This window comes from Elgaria multicarinata, chromosome 9, assembly GCF_023053635.1.
Source record: "Elgaria multicarinata webbii isolate HBS135686 ecotype San Diego chromosome 9, rElgMul1.1.pri, whole genome shotgun sequence".
Classification (NCBI taxonomy): Eukaryota; Metazoa; Chordata; class Lepidosauria; order Squamata; family Anguidae; genus Elgaria; species Elgaria multicarinata.
In genome coordinates this window covers 45,534,414-45,554,719 of record NC_086179.1, presented here as the reverse complement: position 1 = coordinate 45,554,719, position 20,306 = coordinate 45,534,414, and the positions used below count along the sequence as shown (strand labels likewise).

The 20,306-nt window shown below is 40.6% G+C and overlaps 1 protein-coding gene across 1 annotated transcript in view; it reads right to left on the bottom strand.

The window, feature by feature from the left end:
- Positions 1-2,083: 2,083 nt before the first annotated feature.
- POC1B (POC1 centriolar protein B) overlaps positions 2,084-20,306 on the bottom strand; it is a 39,866-nt gene continuing 21,643 nt past the window's right edge. The window contains exons 11-12 of the mRNA XM_063134701.1: positions 3,795-4,037; positions 2,084-2,329 (exon numbers count right to left, since the gene is read on the bottom strand). Of these exons, the coding sequence (XP_062990771.1) occupies positions 2,231-2,329; positions 3,795-4,037 (342 nt within the window). The 3' untranslated portion in view covers positions 2,084-2,230. The remainder of the gene's footprint in view (positions 2,330-3,794; positions 4,038-20,306) is intronic.

Genomic DNA, 20,306 nt, shown 5'->3' with positions numbered 1-20,306 from the left:
GCCAAACCACACACTAGTTCAGTCTTCTCCAACCTGGCATCTTCCACACGTGTTGGACTTCAACTCTCTGCAGCCCCCAGTCAGCATATACAGAAAATTAGATTAAATAGTCACCCAATGGGGCATTAGTACCCTTATGGGATAAATTCGGTTAACTATAGTCTGGATTGTACTGATTAATCCGTGACTGGTGGGGGTCTGGTATAAAAAATTTAAAAAATGCAGATGATCCCATTTTACGGCAAGAGCAGATGACATTTAGACCCATCTGGCCCAGCTTTCCCACATGCCCTCCAGATGTGTTAGACTATCAGCATCTCCCAGCCACGATTCTTCATACAACAGATCTGCTTCTGAAAGATGGCAAAAGCCATTTCCCTTGTTTCTCTCTCCAGTGAGCAAGTGGTTCTAATAATAATATGCAGAATTTGTACTTCTTTGAGCAGATTTTCAACCTTGTACAGAGCCACTGGAGGGGATGTTACACATTCTCTCTGAATTTCCTCCATAACTACTTCTAAAAAGCACACTCCTGTTTCCTCCTATCATATCTCAATGTTAAAAGAGATTTAAAAAAAATAAAAATAAATACTGAGTCATTCCAATTTAGGATGGTAAAACAGATATTCTGCAAGTCTGAAAACAAGAACAGAGGCCAAGTTCATACACTTGCCTAAAGCGCCCCACCTGTAAGGCTGATGGGGAAGCATGTGCAACACTGCCATGTGTATGGGTGACCCCTGCAGGCCTTAAAAATGAAGGAAAATGGGTGGGGGTGGAGAGAAGGGAGCTTGTGTCTGTATTCATGATTTTCACACACATCTAACAAAGATGTGGTAGAAGCAGTCATGCGTCCCCACCATACACCCAAATTTTAAACAACTGTCTTACCCTAGTCTGAAAATTTTTCTAATCAAACAATATGCCCCAAATTAGATTTAAACACACCAAACTTCCCACCACCAGACACACACTGCAAACCTGACAGATGCTTTCAGTAAGGGAGAAATTCTACCTGCAAAAGTCTGCCCTCTTTCCTGCCTGAAAGGGGACGGCAGCTTTAATGTTTTGTTGACAGAATTGTGAGAAGGGTGGGGGGGAGGGACATGAAGCGGCAGGCCTGTTGCATGTGGCTCAGCTGGAGTTCACCTACTGAAAAATCCCCAGCTTACAGATGCTTTAGCACCTTTTGAACTTCATACAACTTATTCCTGATCCAACAGCTCCCAGAAACAATTGCCTGGTGCAAACATGCTCTGCTGTGCTTTCTAAATGATTCATCTTGCCACAGACCTTGATATCCAATACAGGTGAAGCAATAAAGCTTTCACCTTCTATCATCAAGGGCTGGAAAAGCTTCAATAGAAATTTTGTAACATCAAGGCCAGCAACCAGGCAGTTCCTGAGCCTTTCCCTTTATTCTGTTTTATCTCTCCAAACGAAATTGGGATTTTATTTGGGATTTGGGAAACAACCTTAGCTGGAGGTACCATTCCTTTGCAAGATAAAACACAAAAGAATGAAAAGATGACTCTTTTCTCCTCTCCTGGCAATTATTTGCCCTTTCTGACAGCTCCGTAGTAGTTTATTGGATTCGTTGGTTTTATGTTATTGATAAATTTATGTTACTGATAAATCTTTTGCCTTGTTTCTTTTTTTGTAGAATTCTTCCTGCTTTTTCTGACAAAAAGAAACAAAAATATCCATGCATATTGCATGGATGTAATATGTAAGGAATTTCAGATTTCTAAAAAAATAAAAAAATCTTGGTCTTAAAAACCATTGATAATCAAGTTGATGATGATTCGGTTTTCCAATAATCAGGCAGCACAATTCCCATATACTTCCTATAGCCTTTCCAGGAAAACACCTCTCTCCCTTGCCCAAGGTCCTTTTCATTTACCCTATACACTTATTATTCATCAGTTCACAATAATTTATGCACTTCTTCTCAACACCTCAGTCACCTGATGTAGAAGTTTAGGGTCAATGTTCCACATAATAAACTTGCAAACACTTTATATCAGAACACAGATAGGTAGACAGGATATTCATAGAAATCTATATGTATTTAACAAAATGACAAAAATACATGTTAAAAATATTATCAAAGATCTTAGAAAATCTCTTACAAAAAAGAGGCACTTTTTTGCTTCCTGTCAGGACTTCTAATTTTCACTTTCCTGAGAATGTATTAAAAAATGTTCACCAGCATTTGTATTGCTTATGCTCATTGTCTGATGGAAAGTAACATTTTCTCTTGGTTCTCTAAGCACTCTTTCAGTTTATCTTCGGTCAAAGTCAGGCGTTGCTCCAAGATTGAGACAGTCTGTTGGGAGGAAAGGACAAATACTTATTACTGATGACCAGCTAAATACGCTGGGACAGAAGCAGGAGGCAAAGCAATGGCAAGCGAATGCGATCCCCCCGCATCTGATGAGGCTCTACTTCTATCTTCTTTTACAATAGGTAAGCCTGGGAATGAACATGTGGGAAACACTGGAAATAAACATGTGGAAAGTTTTCCTTTAAAATGCGGAGAGCTCCCAGAACCATGTGTGAGTGTTCTTCACACACACTAGGGTTTCCATTCCTGCTGCAGGAACAACTACAGGAACTATATGTGGTGTGGCATGGAGACTGCAGCTGAGGAGGGCTTGGTTGACACTCACCACTTTACACTTGAAGGTGGTTTCTTCTTCTACACAGGGCTCTTTAGTTCCCATAAATACTGTTAGTTGAAAGAACTTGTCAAGTTCTGCATTTCACAGACACAATTAGAATTGGGGAAATTATCTTAATAATGAGATAACGATAATATCACACAACATACTTTTTAAAGTGCTCATATGTGACACTGATTTCCTTAAATCAATAGATCAATCAACTAAAGCTTTAGTTGACAAATTAGTGGGGAGCAATTTTATCAGTGGGGATAAGATTTTTTTTCTTTTCAGAGAACATTTGTTTTTTGAGACTATATTATTATTGCATTTATATCCTCCAATGAACCCAAGGCAGTGTACATCCTCCTCCTCTCCATTTTATCCTAACAACAACAACCCTGTGAGGTAAGCTGGGCTGAGAGTTTGTGACTGGCCCAAAGTCACCCAGTGGGTTTCCATGGACGAGTGGGGACTAGAACCCGGATCTCCCAACTCCCAGTCCAACACCTTAGCTGCTACACCACACTGGCTCAGATATGTTACTGTGATAGTGAATAAAAATATTGATGACATTTCCTTCTAAAAGAGCAGCAGCTTTGATTAAATTGGAAGTTCTTTCTTTCTTCAGAATCTCAAAAAGGCATCTATAAAGAAGTATGATATGCAAAAAAATGTAATTGACTTGTTAAAAGGCCTTATTTCACATACATTGTCTTGGTAATTATTACAACACTATAAACAGTATTAACATCTATTCATTGCAGATGAAGGGTTGAAGGAGAGAGAGAGAAAGAGAGAGAAAGAGAGAGAGAGAAGCTTGCCTCAGGCCAATGAATTAATGGATGAATTGAGTTAGGTATAAACCACCCTGATACAAGTTCTGAAGGATGAGCTATAAATCTTTTAAATAAATAAATGTTGAATTGGGGATTTCCAGTCTGGATCAGAAGCCTAGTACTTGGGCAGCCCCTCCTACACAAATAGACTTTCCTTATCCTTCCTCCACCCACAAAACAACAACAACTTGTTTGTTAGAAGAAAAACATAAAAAGAAATAAACTGATTAATAAAAGGGTCAGTTTAGAAATGGCAATCCATTAGATAAGATGGTGTTGGGAATTCACTTACAAGAGTCAGAACATCTAATTGCTCCACAATGTGCTCCAAGGCATTAGTCAGAATTGGTGAAATGCCTACAGGCTCGTCCACGGTGCTTGTCTCATCCACACTACGCACAACATGTTTGTTTTCACCCTTCAAATTCCTTTTAGACACTGTTGGAGAAGATAAAGCAGGAGGAGGATACAAGTCTTCATTGTTCACTCCATCTCGGTACGTGGAAGGATGGGCCAAAGGGGTTCTTGCCTTTGTCTTCATGTAAAGGGAAAGGAGATAATATGCCTAGGATAAGTTTCAAAATTGTCAACTTTCTTAGTCACTGAATAACCATTTTTCTTTTTGGAGAAGCAAACCTGAAAGTAATTATTGCAGTAATTACTTCCACACGTTTGCACAAAAATATATACAAGATTTATTCTAACCTCAATCTTACCCATCTTACATTTTTCAAGTTCTGTTTGAATAATTCATTTTATTTTTTCTTCCACTTGCTGTTTTGCTTACTCCCCATAGTATTTTACTTGTAGACTTTTGCTATCGCAGATACATTTAATGGTCCTGGTGGCTACAGACATAATGACTTATCATATGATCAGAAGCACACATGGTCTGGAAATCGAAGACCCACCCTACTAGTTCTTCTTGCCCTTAAACATCAGTTTTCCATGCTGTATACAGCAACTGGGTCTGCTGCTGGCAAGATTGACAGGTACTCCCAAAGTGAAAGGAGTGGAATTTAAAGAAACAAAAGTAGTTGGACTAGCTGTCCTCAGAGGAGTTGGAGGGTTATTAGAAGGAAAAGGAAAGGGGGGAAAAGAAAAGGGAAAAATCTTTAAGTGCCTGTCTTTCATTGGGAGTGTTGGGCCTGCCCTTCCTTTTTAGGAACAGAGGCTTTTCTCAGTTACCAGCCTTTAAGGAAAGTTAAGTGGATAAGTACATGAGAAAGGGCCTTTTCCATAGTGGCCCCACATTTTTGGAATGGGTTGCCATCAGGGGTCCATCAGGCCCCATCATTGCAAAGTTTCAGGAAGACCCTGAAAACCTACTTGTTTTCTCTGGGCTTTTCTTGATTATGTTTTATTAGATGCTTCTGGGTTTTTAGCTGCAATTGTGTTTTAGATTTGAGTACTGTCTAAGCAAGATGTTTTACTGCTGCTTTTTGACGATTTTATTGTTGTTGTTGTTGTTGAAGGTGGCCTTGAAATAGATGAAATAAATATTGGATACAGAAGCTGACAAGGGGAGAAAATGCCTTTTACCCTGGTTGCCATTTCTACACTGTCATCTCACTTACTTCACTCAGTGGTGGGGGATTGTGCTGTTAAATCTGAGCAAAGCAAAAATAAGGAAAGAAATGATTTTGGATCAGTAGATCTCTTCATCACAATGCCAACTTTGCCTCCTTTTGGCAGGTGGCTCTCAATAGGTCTCCCAACGTCAAATGCGCCCCTTGCCCTGAAAAGTGTTCCTTGATCCTGCAATGTAGCAAGCTGATTTTGAAATCTGGGGGGTCATTTAAGAGAATAATGATGTGTCCTGGGTATGGTCTGTCGTTCTAATAAAAAAAAAGGGGGGGAACCATGGCGTACAAAACTGATGGGTGCACCTAAAGTAGCTCTTTGCATCCAAGTTAAAAGTGTTAGAGCACTTACATCAGGGGTGGGCAACTTCTGGTCTTCCAGAGGTTAACAGATTCTAACTCCCATTAGCCCCAGCCAAATGAGAGTTGCACCATCTGGAGGGCGTTACATGGAACGGTACATGAGTATGGGTTCTAGGTCAATATAAACAAGTACACTGTGGCTTATACTTTAGGAATACTGTTAAACAAGGGTGTGTGGGTAGAATGGTATACAGGATGTAGCAACAGTGAAATAATGACAGCTAAAATGAAATGACAGCTAAAAACCCCTGCAAAAATATTTAGTTACGAAGCATCACTTTTGCCTACTGTGAGGCTTCCAAAGAACAAAACCTTTTCCCTTTCTTTAACAAAGGCTAGGTTCTTCACACATAGTAGGTTATATTCACAAGTAGACACAGGGAAAGCTAAGAGCAAAAATCCCATAATGCATGGGAGCAAGGCCTCCCATTTTATAAGATTGGAATGATGCAGCACCCCCACTCCTCCATTTCATACAGATCGGAATTCCATAGATAGCATCTTTGCAATTCGTCAGATAAAAGGAGGCCATTGCTCTTTCTGAATGGAAGAGGTTTTTCATGTTTTATGTAGCCGTCACTTTCTAGGAGATTCCTCCATAATGCCATCAAATATGCTACAATTCAAAGACAAAAACATCTACTTACCTGTATCTATTTAACTCTAAAGTTTGCATTCATTTTGCCTGAAAATAAACTAAGTGGTGTTCTGCAGAAAGTTCATGCCATGTGATTCAACTCAAAAACCATCTGCCCTTAATCTTTGGCTAGCCTTCACACACATAAAGCATATTTGATAGCTTCCTGTGGAATACCAGAATGATCTCATGACTAACAAGGATTTGAAAATAGGCTTTCTAATGAATCATGACATAGGTGAGGCATGCACTTTAAAAATAGGATGGCCAATTCCCCGGTTGTCTACATATGTTGAACTTTTTTTGTATCACCTTGTAGCCTACAAGGTGACAAAAACCTACCTCTTATTTAACAGTAAACTACAGGCATAATACTGGAACTTATTATACAGATTCATTAAGAACTAGGGCTGCAATCCTATACACATTTACCTGGGATTAAGTTCTATTGAACCAAATGGGGCTTTCTCCTAAGCAGAAACATAGAGGATCTCACTGTAAGACCTTGCTGAAATAATTAGTACATTTGATTGCGTTGATAGTAAGGAAGAAGGTTTGAGTGGTTGCCTTAGAATAAGAGATCAACAAGTCCTGTATTCCCATTGATAATCAAATATTTCATTAAATTATCACAGAATTGGATTACAATAACTGTATTTGATTTTGTTGGTTGAACCCACTTTCAATGTAAGTATGGAAAGCAATATAAATATAAATGGCTACTTCCTTTAAAAATATTTGAAGAGTCAAGAGCTACTGTAGCCATCTATGTAAACGGCACTTTGCAAAGGATGAGAGGACAGGCCCCTAAACTGATGGCACATGTGACTTGAATGTATATAGGGTGACCATATGACCGGATTTGCCCGGATTTGTCCAGGTTTTTGATGACAAATCTGGGAGGGGGAGGGGCAATCCGGATTTTCCCAATCTTCCCCAGCCAAAGAGCAGCTCTATTGGGAATTAACAAAAATGCTTATAACTCTGTCATTTTTAAAGATAAAGAAATGAAACTTGGCATGATGGTAGATCTTAGGTAGGGCTTTAGTCACACCAAATTTGAAACAGATCCATTCATCCATTGATTTTTTAGATTTTTTTTTAAAATTGAGGTTTTAAAATTATTATTTTTAAAATTGTCTTTTTTAAAGATAAAGAGATGAAACTTCACACTATGATAGGTTTTAGGTAGAGCTTTAGCCACACCAAGTTAGAAACAGATCCATTCTTCCATTGATTTTTAAGGATTTTTTTAAAAATTGAGGTTTTAAAATTATTTTTAAAATCGTCATTTTAAAGATAAAGAGATGAAACTTGGCACTATGATAGCTTTTAGGTAGAGCTTTAGCCATACCAAATTTGAAACAGATCCATTAATCCATTGATTTTTGGGGGGATTTTTTAAATATTTGAGGTTCTAAAATTATAATTTTTAAAAAATGTTATTTTTAAAGATAAAGAGATGAAACTTGGCACCATGATTGCTCTTAACAAGGACTTTAGCTATACCAAGTTTGAAACAGATCTGTTCATCTATTGAGTTTTAGGGTTGTTTTTAAAGTTTGAGGTTTTAAAATTATTATTTTTAAATGACATTTTTAAGGATAAAGGGCTGAAAGTTGGCACCATGATAGCTCTTAAGAAGAGATTTAGCCATGCCAAGTTTGAATCAGATCTGTTCATCCATTGTCTTTTTAGAATTTTTTTAAAAGTTCAAAAATTTTAAATTATCGTTTTTTAAAACTGCTAGAGCCATATCCTTCAAACTCAGGTTGTCAAACCTCCTCTTTGGGGTGTTGCACATTGAGCAGTTTCAGCCCTTGGCATTAAGGGGATCTCCAGTCTTTAAGTAAGAAGTTCTGGGCAAGCAGGGCACATTTCCTGTTGCAGATTTAGTGTGCAGTTCGGTACCTGGAGCTCAGCAGAGGCAAGGCATCCACAAATCAAAATGTAGGAAAGGAGAGGTCAGTCAAAGCAGCCCACAGGGCAAAACAGAATGGGCCAGAGGCCTTTTCCTCAAATTTCCACATCATGGGTGATGAAGGGTCATCTTTAGAGAAAAACTCTCATGACCAACAGTAAGGTGCCAGTCAAGAGAGAGGCTCTCTTCTTAGTGGATGCCCTGTTGCTGCGAATGTTGGAACCTGGCATATCATTGCTTTGCTTCACTACCACTTCCCTTCCACTTCACTTTGTACACTTGTGAGCTAGGCTCTGACTGCACTGCTGGGATGCAATGCAGAACATTTGAAGTGCATACCAGAGAAAAATAGATTTGTGGCTTTGGCTGGCTGGCATATCTCTTAGAGACAGAGTTAGACTGAAGGCACAACTCAGAGATGGCTGTAGCTGAGCCCTGAGAGGCTGCTGTACCACACAGAGCCTTATTAAGAGTGTCTCAGAGTCCAGTTTTTGTGCAGGCAGAGGCGGCTGGCAGTAGAGTTTTTTTTTAAAAAACAAGAGTTGCCCTACCCCCAGCCACAGGATACAAGTGCACAACCTGGCTGGACCGTTGGGAGACTTTGGCAGAGAGAGAGGAGGGTGGGGGATTATTTGAGGCTGGAAATGTTGGCAGGCTGGCATAAGGCAGAGAGAGGCTTAAGGCAACCCAGATGCACCTGTAGCTTGGCCCTGAGGCTGGCTTGCCACGCAGAGTGTTTTAAGAGTGCATCAAAGTTGTGCAGGAGGAGAGGAGGTGGAGGTGGCTGGTGGCAGAGGTTTTTAAAGTATTGGGCAAAAGGCGGGATATAATAATAATAATAATAATAATGATGATGATGATGATGATGATGATGTACGAGTCACCAGACATGACCAAGCAATAACCTGCAATAAGCAATAACCCAAGCCATAAGTGTGCAGCCTAGCTGGACCATTGGTAGACTTTGGGGAACAGAGAGAGAGAGATTGTTTGAGGCTGGAGGCTTTGGTTTGTCTGCAATGACTTAGAGTGAGAGACAACAGAGGCTGCACAGACAACCCAGAGACATCTACTGTAACTTAGCCCCATGGTGCTGGCATGAAACGCAGGGCATTAGGAAGAGGGTCTCAGAGTCGCATGTTTGTGCAGGAAGTAGACAGGAGTTCAAAGTCTGGATGTGCAAAGTGGTGCCAACACACAAGCCTTGAGAAGCTAATGTATATAAGGGAGAAGTGTGAATGGGAGAAGTAGGGTCTGCCTCCCACAACACCCACCCTAATGTTAGAGTAGAGAAACTTGTGACAATTATACACAAGCTTTTTTAAAAAATTGAAATTAAAAAAAGCCAGCCATCTGGCCGGCCAGTAGCAAACCCTGTTAACAACAACAGCAGCAGCTTGCAATGAGTGAAGATACAGTCAGAAAAGATATTTGAGGGAAGGGGAGAATGTAACACACTGAGTATAGCAAAAGCTTCAAAGTACAGCAAAACCTACAAAAGTAGAAGTGAGTGAAGTTAATTTCAGATTCATTGAGTCTCTCACTTGTTCTTTATTTCAGTGATTTTAACATTAAGATGTTATGTAGAACAAATTTCTCTTAAATGTGTGCTGTAAAATCAGACATGTGACCAAGGCTATGTAAGGGTGGGCACGCCCCCTTGGTGCTGGACACGCCCCCTTGGGGGCTGACCATGTTGTCCTCCTTTTTGGTTTCCAAAATATGGTCACCCTAATGTATCACTAAGAAAAGCCATAGGTGGATGTGTGTGTGTGTGTGTGGGGGGGGGAAAGAACCAATTACTATGCAGATTTTATTTCTTCTCTCACAGATGCCCAGACTTTCTGGTGGACTTTCCGATACCATTTAACTTTTCAATGTTATCTTCAATGTTAGTTTTACCCTACCCAGTGCCTGCTTACCCTACCCTGTGCCTGTTTGCATTCTCTTCCCCTCCTTATTGTTTCATTATGATTCTATTAGAATGTAAGCCTATGCGGCAGGGTCTTGCTATTTACTGTTCTACTCTGTTCAGCACCATGTACATTGATGGTGCTATATAAATAAATAATAATAATAATCTTGGCATAGACCATAATACTAAACACGCTTCTCTTCCTAAAGTGCAATGCAGTGTTTTCAATTAAGAGTTTCTATCCACTTGATTGATAGCATGCTCCCAAACCAGCTGAACATAGAGACTCCATATATTTAAGAATCATAAAATGTCACAGATAATTGTATTTTATAAACAGAAGCTATTTTTAATGGTCTCTTAAGATCAGGGGGTGCAGATCCTCAGGCCTGGGGGTCAAATGCAGTCCTTCTAGGGTCACCATCTGGCCCTCCGAGGCTTCCCAAATGACCACATCGCCTTTCTGCAACCCCCCCCCCCCAATAGTCCGGTGGTTTCCTGGGTGTGGTGAATTTTCCTCCCATTCTAAAAGGCTAAAATGCCTCTCCTAAGGCTTAGTTACTGGCAGGAAGAGCTTGAAGCTAAAATGGGATGGGATTTGTGGTACCTTTGACCCCGCCTCTTTTGTCCCATCCATTAATTGCAATATAACCCCCAAAAGCTTCTCCAAAAAGGAATTTGACCCTCAGCCTGAAAGAGGCTCTGTATCCTGATTAAGATAAAATATCTTCACACGTTCAGTTTGTAGTTCATTCACCTGATCCTAGGGTTTAACAAGAGAGCAGGGTCCTATGCTACTTAGACCGTGAAAGGTGGAAAAACAGAGGAGTCAGGAGTCCTTGCACACCATGGGGCTGTCTATATGGTGCCAAGTCGCCGTCACCTTTAGCAAAATCTCACACTTTCTCTGCAGTGGGGTGGTGGCAGCTAATCCTGCTGCATGGGATTTCTGGCAGCCAATCAGGGGTCACCATCCACCCGGGAATGCCTCCACCATGACTCCAGAGTGAGGATAGACAGCAAATGCACCATATTCGCCTCACTCCAGGGGGCAAAGTTGGGGCAAGTCCCCGACTTTTTAAAGTCACAGCTTTGTGGGAAAGCCCCGCAATGGCTGCTGCCTTGTATAATCGACGCAGCGCCACCTTGCAGCCACCATGTGGCTTTCAGACCATCTAAGCAGCCCCCATAACTACTATGCACAAGACTATTCATACTGCTTTGGAAAGAACCGAATACAAACAAGGTTTGCAACTTGCATTGTTTTCTACGCTCTTAATAATCCACAGGAGCTGCAGAAGACAGGGGAGGGAGAAGTAATCCCCAGGAAGCTTCCCAGGGAGACAGCTATGCTTCAGCAACAGTGGAAGTCACTACCGTACGTGTACTCTTACAGCTTAAGCCTTAAGAATGGGTGGTAAATCTGCAGCAATGCAGGGACCCCCAAAATGCACACAGCAAGACTAACAGGATTACCATCTCCCCCCTAATAGTGAAATCAACGTTTTTATAGCTCAATGTTATTCTTACTAATTTAACCTAAAGCTACCCAAGAATTTAGAGGGCACTAGGTTATTTCGGAACAAGGAAAAAAATCCCAGTGACTTGGTTTCATTATAACACAGGCAGAGGGAGATAAGCCTGGCTCTCAGTTGCTGCCTTTGCAGCTGTGCTTGTGATAAAGCTTTATTTATTTATTTATTTGCGAAGGATGACAGCTGTGTTAAATGTTGTACAGCCATGGCATTAAGTAGCAGCTGCCTCTCAGCCATACCCAGAGCAATAAGTGGGTCTACGGTGTTTTGAACAGATTGAAGGTTTGCGGACAAAAAGTACTTGCATGCTTAGAAAGCCCCATGAGTGTTCTGCTTGCCATTGTAGACAGGCTTTAGGAAAGCTTCCAGCATTGTTCATTAAGCCATAGCTATTACTGCTTAGCATTTTTTAACTCAGAAAAAAAAACCCAGTCTATTAAAGTAGGTGCCGATGCTCATTGAGTTCTGTGTGGCAGGACCTGTCCCATCCCCTTCAGTGCCAGGATGTGTTCCAATTGTGGGACACTTGAGAGAATAATTCCGTGAAGAACAGCACATTCATTAAAGCAAAGCGGAGCTATTGATTTCGTCCCATATATGTCATTACGTAAATTAAACTTCTGAGTAAAATTTAATTTTAAAACGTGCCGTTTTATATTAATCTGATTATTTCCCACAGTCTTTACATAGACTGTATTTCAGCCTTCCCTAGTCTGGTACCCTCCAGATGTGTTGGGATTCCCCCAGTCAGCATGCTGGGAATTGTAGTTCAACACATCTGGATGGCTCCAGGTTGGAGAAGAATGCCACACTTAATTCACATCTAGGCATGCAAACAGAATATGGTTCAATTTTCACTTGATGAGCCAAACAAGTAAGGAAGGGGAGGGAAAAAGAGAGAGAGTATACCACCAGAGACTAAAATCATCAGAGTCTCTGGGCTCCCAAAGGTGAGAAATTCCCTGCCAGGAAGTCAACTCTAAATATAAATGCTGCAGGAAGGAGCATATACAAGTGCTTTCATAAACTACAAATATTCTTAAGGACACCACATGTGCCAAAAATAACAATATGAGTTCTACAGAGAGGGGTAAAGAAATGCAATGAAGACTGGTCTTCAGCATCTCTGTAAACAGCTGCAGCAGGAAGCTCTTAAAATGAGAAGGACAACTAACTTGAAACCACTGAAACATTCCCACTATTTACAAGCAAAATTTTAAAAAATGAGCCAAGTTTAATTTGTACCAAGTTTCTTCAAACCACATGTGTACATATCTCAGGGAACACCTCACAGCTAGATCTAGCAGTGAAGTGCTACCTCTCTCCTTATTTGGCTGAAGTTCTAGCCAAAGTAGCTTCTCCAAAACCAGCATTACTCCCTTTCTCCACCCCACCCCCCCGCCTCCCTCTAGCTTCCTGTCTTCCTTACCTTGCCTTTGAAGCTCAGGAGGACACAGCTGCTTTCCCCGTATCCCCTCTCCCACCCTCATGTCCAGAACATACACAGGAATAAACTATCTTTGTCATCTGGGTTTTTAATTTGAAGGAACGCCTCCTCCCATATGTACCTACCCGGACCTTAAGATCATCTACAGGGGCCCTTCTCCGTGAGCCCCTGCCAAAGGAAGTGAGGCAGGTGGCTACTAGGAGGAGGGCTTTCTCCGCTGTGGCACCCCGGTTGTGGAATGAGCTCCCCAGAGAGGTCCGCCTGGCGCCTACACTGTACTCCTTTCGTCGCCAGCTGAAGACCTTTTTATTCACTCAGTATTTTAACACTTAATTTTAACTTAAATTTAAATTATACTGTTTTAACTCTGTATTTTAACCTTATATCAATTTTGCTGCGTGGTTTTATCCTGGTTGTGCTTTTTATATTGTATTTTGTATTTGTATTTTTAACTTGTTGGTTGTTTTATGATGATTTTAATTTTTGTGAACCGCCCAGAGAGCTTCGGCTATTGGGCGGTATAAAAATGTAATAAATAAATAAATAAAATAAATAATTAATTTGTTAACAGTGCAAAACTGACAAGTCCTGAATCTCCTCCAAGCTAAGCAGTTCATCTGAACTGCCTGAACAGGCACTTCCCTGCAGCAGCATTTTGCTGTGGTTTTCCTCTGCTCAATATTCAAAATATGCTTAATACTGGGCAGCTATCTTGCACTCTCAAAATGACAGGCCATTTTCTCCACAGCAATGCTTTTAAAATGCAACAGCTGGGATTCAAAAAGTCATACAACTATTGCTACACAACCATTTCCATACCTATCCAAGCAGACTTTGGACTTATTTCTTCCAAACAGTGACCTTCTGTACATTACCTATACCCTAACCCGAAACTGAACCACACTTTAGCTATTTTACAAAAAGGGCCATCTTATGGACAGGCTGATGTTGCTAGGGATAGAACGACACAGGAATGTACGAAACTGTCTGAGAACAGTAAGTAAAGAGATGCTTCCGACAACAAATTGAAATGGCCTCCATAACATATTGATCAAAAGCCTACCCAAAGTTTGAACAAGTTACAAAACCTCTCTGGCGTATGGTTAATTGCAGCTGCTGTGACAGAACAAATAACTCAAGAAGTAGTTATCCTTGTTCCTACAATGATAAACACCAATTAAAGTAGTTACGCTAGTAAAATGTTATATTCACCCAGTATTTTGAAGATACTACAAAAGTAAAAAAAAATATCCCCAGTGGGGCAGCTCCAATGTATGCAGGTTCTTTTCTACTAGTCACATCTATGCTCTAAATGTGGATCACTTCAAGAGTGGGCATATGCCTCCAAATGAAGAGATCCTGCAGTCGTGGCTTCCCTCATCATTGCAGCAATCTGGTCCTCCTTCTCATCTGTCTCTTGTATTAACAGAGCACATGACATTTTTAAAAGCCACCATAATCATGTCTATGTATTTATCTATATAGTGGATTTGCGCCTTGCTCTTCAGGCAGCCACCTCCCAAAGTGGCTAATAAAACGTGAAATAAAATCCTCATCCTCATCCTCATCCTCATCCTCATCACAAAAATCAATCATATAAAACATAACATGAAACAGGAGCTGAAGGCAGATAAAAGCAGTACATAAAACTTGGATCTAAAAGGCCTGGGCAAATAAAATCAATTTGATCCAATGCTGAAAGTCACTGTCATGTGAGCCTCCATGGGGAGAACATTTTAAAGTAAGGGTGCCACAACTGAAAAGGCCCTCTCATGGTCACCACCCACCTCAACTCTGATGGCAAGGGCACCCAGAGAAAGATCTCTGAGGCAGATCTTAATAACCAGGCAGTTTCATGCGGGCGCAGATTGTCCTTAAGATTCCTTAGTTCCAAACAGTTTAATGTCTTAAAGGTTAAGTCTGCACTTTGAACTAGGCCCCACTGGAAGCTAGTGCAGTTGTCTTAAGACTGTAAAGCTGGGCTCTGTATGCCTAGTCCCCATCAGTAGTCTGTAGCTGACATTTTTTTTTATGAACTACAGTTTTCAAACCTTGCACTAATACCAACTAGATAATTGATCCGGTTCTCTCAGCACAGAAGTTGCAACTTACACACCAGCCCTATCTGGTGAAAGGTTCCTTGTGCCATGAGCTTCCAGAGAAATAGCTGGATCGAATAGCATCCCAGGCTGCATACGTGGCCCTTCAGGGGAAATGCAATCCCCTGCTCAGTCATGAAGAATGTACAAGATGCTGTAAAAAAGGGGGGAAATTCCAAAGATCCAAGGTACTGTGTATAATAAAACACTGTACTATGATTTCTTCATTGTAAGACAGCAATCAATACAGACTCCAAGAATGAGTTAAATATGAAGTATCACTAATGGTACCTGGAAAGAAAGGGGCTTTAATTGTGCAATTGGAATTTTACAGCGGGTCCAGAAGTTGTCATTTTCAATTTGTAGTCCACCTATGCTGTCAAATCGTGTTTGTTTGTTTTTCTTACCAGAAAAAAATCCATAAAGGAAGCAAAGATGAAATACCTTTTAACTGTTAGTGCAAGGCACCCTCCATCCAGAAGCACCCCAGCAGTGAGCCAGGTTGGGGGGAAAGTATCTGGGGGCCAAAGAATCACAGGGAGGTGGCGGTTCAGTTTCTCCTCACCCACATATCCCATGTGATGAAAATAATAATACCTCACCCCGAACAATGCACCACCTGAAAAGACACTTGGTTGCCCCCCGTCATGTGCACTTTCTCCCTCACCTATATCATCTATATACTTCTCTATGTCTCTAAATTTAAGGGTTTCTCCAGAGACAGAAGGGCTGGCCTGCGTTGAACTCAAGTTTTAACTAAAGATTAAGGCAGAGTTCACATAAAATTTAATGGGAGAGTAATGTCAAGATGCTAATGGCATTTAATTGCCTTGGCATAAATGCTATAATTAAAAATCCATTAACATGATGAATAATGATCAAGTGATATGTCAGAAATTTGCTTCTTAATCTTAGGAAAAAAATCAGCCAAGCTGATTTTTTTACCACCCAAAACAACAATAACTCTCTCTATTGGACAAACTCAGAGATCTGGTTTACACGGTTAAAATAGCCCACTGTGGAGCTCCAAAGCCATGGAGCTGCTTTGCAAGATCGCAGGGTGGTTAATAAGCCACAGTGGCTTGTTAACCAGCCTGCGCGTGCTAGTTGTGTGCCGACCAGATATACATAATTACCTTCACCAGTGCAGCTTATTGTGACTTCAGAACCTGGTGACGGTGGGTGTCTGGAGTATTAACAAACCACCGAGAAACCATGGCCTGTTTTAGGGTTGCTGCGTGGTTTGTTAACCAATGCAACCAACCAACCTTGCCAGGTTCTGATGTCACAATGAGCTGCACTGGCAAGGGTAATTATGTAAATCTGGCTGGCACACAACCAGCACTTGCAGGGTGGTTAACAAGCCACCATGGCTTACTAAACTTCCTGAGATCGCACAAACCAATCACGGTGGGCTCTGGCACATGTTGGGTGGGATTTCCATACTCAACACCTGGCCACAGCTTGTCATGTCATGCGAATCTGGTGACCGTGAGTTATGCAAAAGTTGCATAACTCACAATGCACGGTCCCCAGGTCTGCATGGAATGAAAATATGTTCTTATTAAGTCTCATTCATTTCAATGAGTTTACTCTACATAGGTCTAACACTGGATACTACCCTTAGACTGCAGTTTGCCTGAGCCAGAGTATTCAATCTTAATAATGGCTCTAGCTTAAGTCTACCGAGTTCCTGTCTCTTCGCTTTATTATGACTTAAAATATTACAATTCAATGCAACTTTACTATGTAAGTGGGGGCCATAATGGGGGGGGGCTCTTATACTGTACTTCTTATACTGAGCCTCAGGGCACAATTGCTCAAATAAATGCATTTCGCTTATGCAGTCTCTTGCCTCCCAGCTGCAGTCATAGCGAAATAGACATGATACAACCAAAAAAATTAAAGTGGGGTGGGCAACTGTGGGAGGTGTGGGGACCATTCTCAGTCCCCCAGAGGAAACCTACCCCAGGCTTTGGTGCAGTCAGACAGCAAACCCCTCCATAGTGCTAAATTTAGCTTGTTACTTAATACTCCATTCCAGAAGAAAACAGTGAGACATAGGCTGCAATCCTCATTAAAGGTGGTGGATAAACAACCCATGCATAGTGCTTGATTTTGTCTGGAACATGTGCAGAGGAAAAATGTGATACGTGTCAGTCCAGTGTCAATTCATTGGTGTTATCATTGTGCACATATCAAAGGATGGATAATAAGTAATGAGTAAACAACTCTCAATCCCATTTTATTGCTTTTTTCTTTTCTTTTCTTATTTCAGGAGTTTTCTATTAGTTTGTTACATTCCTTGAAGGCTGTGAGAGTTCTCCTCTCCTGCATGGAAGCGTACATCTATTTAGGTTTTAAAAAGGGGTGGACAGACACATAGCTATCCTGCAACTACATGGTAATTTCTCCCTTTTCCATACTTTGTTTGGATAGGATATCATGCTATTGTCACTGAAAAAAGAATGTATGAGCCATAGTGCAGAGGAATGGGAAATACTTTTCTCATACAGCATGGCCCTTACAGATGCCTAATACAGTTAACTATAAAAATAAGTCAAGTGCAATGCTCCAGGTCACAATCCATCAAGCTCTGCTGCTCTGTGACCTCCATTCATTTCAATCAGGCATGTGCCAAGATGATGGACTCACTGAAGCCTTCAGCATTTGGTTTCCTGGTGTTAGCTGTCTGCGCTACAGGCTTTAAGGACTTCCCCCAAAAAAAGAAAAGAAAAGAATGAAAGCTTACATGACAATGATCCACTTATTTATTTATTTTTTAAAAAAATTAAAATTGTTTGTTCATAGCCCAGTGACTTGCAACAATACTTTCCATGTTGTAAAGCATGCACAATTTGCTATCCAACCAAACTTGATGGAATATGAAATTGCTCAGCCAAATATATATGTACCAAACACAGGCAAGTTTTAAAAAGGGCAGTTACAGATTTACAGAACTGCTGATTGCCAGCTTCATTAGCTGCCGTTATGCTTACAGACTGGCAAAGGCATTTAGATCAGTAGTAAATCATCTTGTAGGTCAGCAGGAAGCTCATTATGGGCAGACAGTCGAAGTGACAGAAGCACTTTCTAAGAGTGCTAGAGGAGCAATTTCCTGTGTGAAAGGCTTGCCGCTGTTTCTACATTCCTCAGGGTACAGCTCTCAGAGAATGTTGCTTTTCCACAGGAAGAGGAAGGAACCAGTTGTTAGTGGATGCGTGGGCTGATGGCTGTGAGGCATTTTATACATCCCTCAGAATCAGCTGCGAGAATCATGGTCATAGCTTAGATTCCCAGAAATATCTAAAAAGAGGGTGAGGGTGGGGAATGGAAATGTGTTGAGGAAAGAATTGCTGATGGGGGTTTGAGGTCACAGTTCCCAAGAAAAGTGTCAGATGACATCACAATAGAGGAAGAACACCTACAATATCTATGCCCAATGCACATGCCACAAAGGAATTCCTTTTTCACATGAAGCATCCAGCAAAGACCATTTAACAAACACAGCGACATTATCGCTTCGTTTCAGAGCACATTTTCTAAATCTCTGCTTGCACAAGTGTTGGAATTAGAGCACTACAGACGTGTTGGACTACATGGCAGGCTGGGAATTGTAGTCCAACACATTTGGAGGGCACCAGGTTGTGGAAGGCTGAGTTAACTGATGCTAGGACAAGCTGCTGCTATTACAAATATTGAATTATTATTATTATTATTATTATTATTATTATTATTATTATTATTATTATTATTATTTTGTCTTTTCAGAGTGATATGTCTTGCCATGAAAATACTCTGTAGTTGCAGGACACAGAAAATTCAGGAGTCTTGCTCAGAAAATAAGAGCTGGTCCTGCTTATAGTTCATTGCACCAGGACAGCCACCAAGCGCTGTTGCCCTATTAGTATTATTTTTTTGGCAGGTCACGAACCCAATTTAATTACAACACCACGGAAAGCAGAGTTGTTGTTTTGTATTTAACTATATAAAGTAGTCAATATAAGAAGGGAAAGACAACAGGTAGTAAGCATATAAGCTTCTGTATTTTTGGAATGAAAAAGGGATTGAAATTTGTCTACCTGCTCAACATGTCATTGCTAATGTAATCTCTGTTTCCAGTTCTGTACGTCACACAATTGATTTCTAGAGCCCATTTTGTGATTGCTAATACATGTTCAATAGAACTCTACAAAGCGAGAAGCAAATTGGACAATGGTGGTGGAAGTTCCTAAAAGGAGATGCTCAAATACATTGGATGGCTTAACACTCTTAACACTTTGTTAAGAATAAAGAACCTAACTTAACAGCATTAATTTGTGAATATTTTCAGTTTAAAAAGAATATGTAGTAGGAACTCTGAAAATAGTACACCAATTTTAAACACCATAGACAGAAATAAGTAAAAAAACACCTTCTTTAGGAGGAAGAGCCTAGTACACTGCTGTTCTCAAATATATAACTAGTAGCTGTAGTAAGGGCAGATTATCTAAGAAGATGACACATCCCTCATGTCTGCCATATCCTGCCATGATTTCAAGCCTATTGAGCCCCAGAGAGAAAGTCCACCGGGGTGCGTGTAAACCTCTCATAAAATCTATTTATCTTGCATGAGGTGCAGGAGGTTTTTTTAAGGGCATTCATGATATGGCAAGGGCAAAAGTCCCTTCTTAGTACATCTCTTATTCAGAAGGTGAGCATTAAATATGCCCCATATCATCCAGAAAGCTAGAGGATTGGGCTCTCAGCCAAAGACTCCTCAATCAACGGAAAAATCTAAAACTTGAACACTTCAGGTTTTCTACAGCAGCTACTTCTTTTGGCTGTGTCTACAAGTGCAGCACTGGTGAGGCTAATCAAGTAGGTCCTTCCTAGGAAAAACTTGTACAATTAGCCCCATCCACATGATGTCAGGCTTTCCCACATTGCTATAGTGGTGTATTATTATTATTTATTTATTTATATAGCACCATCAATGTACATGGTGCTGTACAGATAACACAGTAAATAGCAAGACCCTGCCGCATAGGCTTATGACAAAGCCATAGGAAAGTGGTTCATGAACTGCTATAGCAACCCATGAAGTGTCCCTAACTTTACCTCACAACACACTCTAGTACCGAGCAAGAAAACCACACATGGGACGCAAAGTAGGATGTGGAAGTCCAAGCTAACTATTGTAGAATAAAAATGGAAATTCTTAGTATCTTTATATAAATTCTTAGGATTGACTGACACACACTGTTTTGGTTATTCCATATGAACAAGGAAGTTGAAATTTGGTGCACTTATAGCATAAAATAC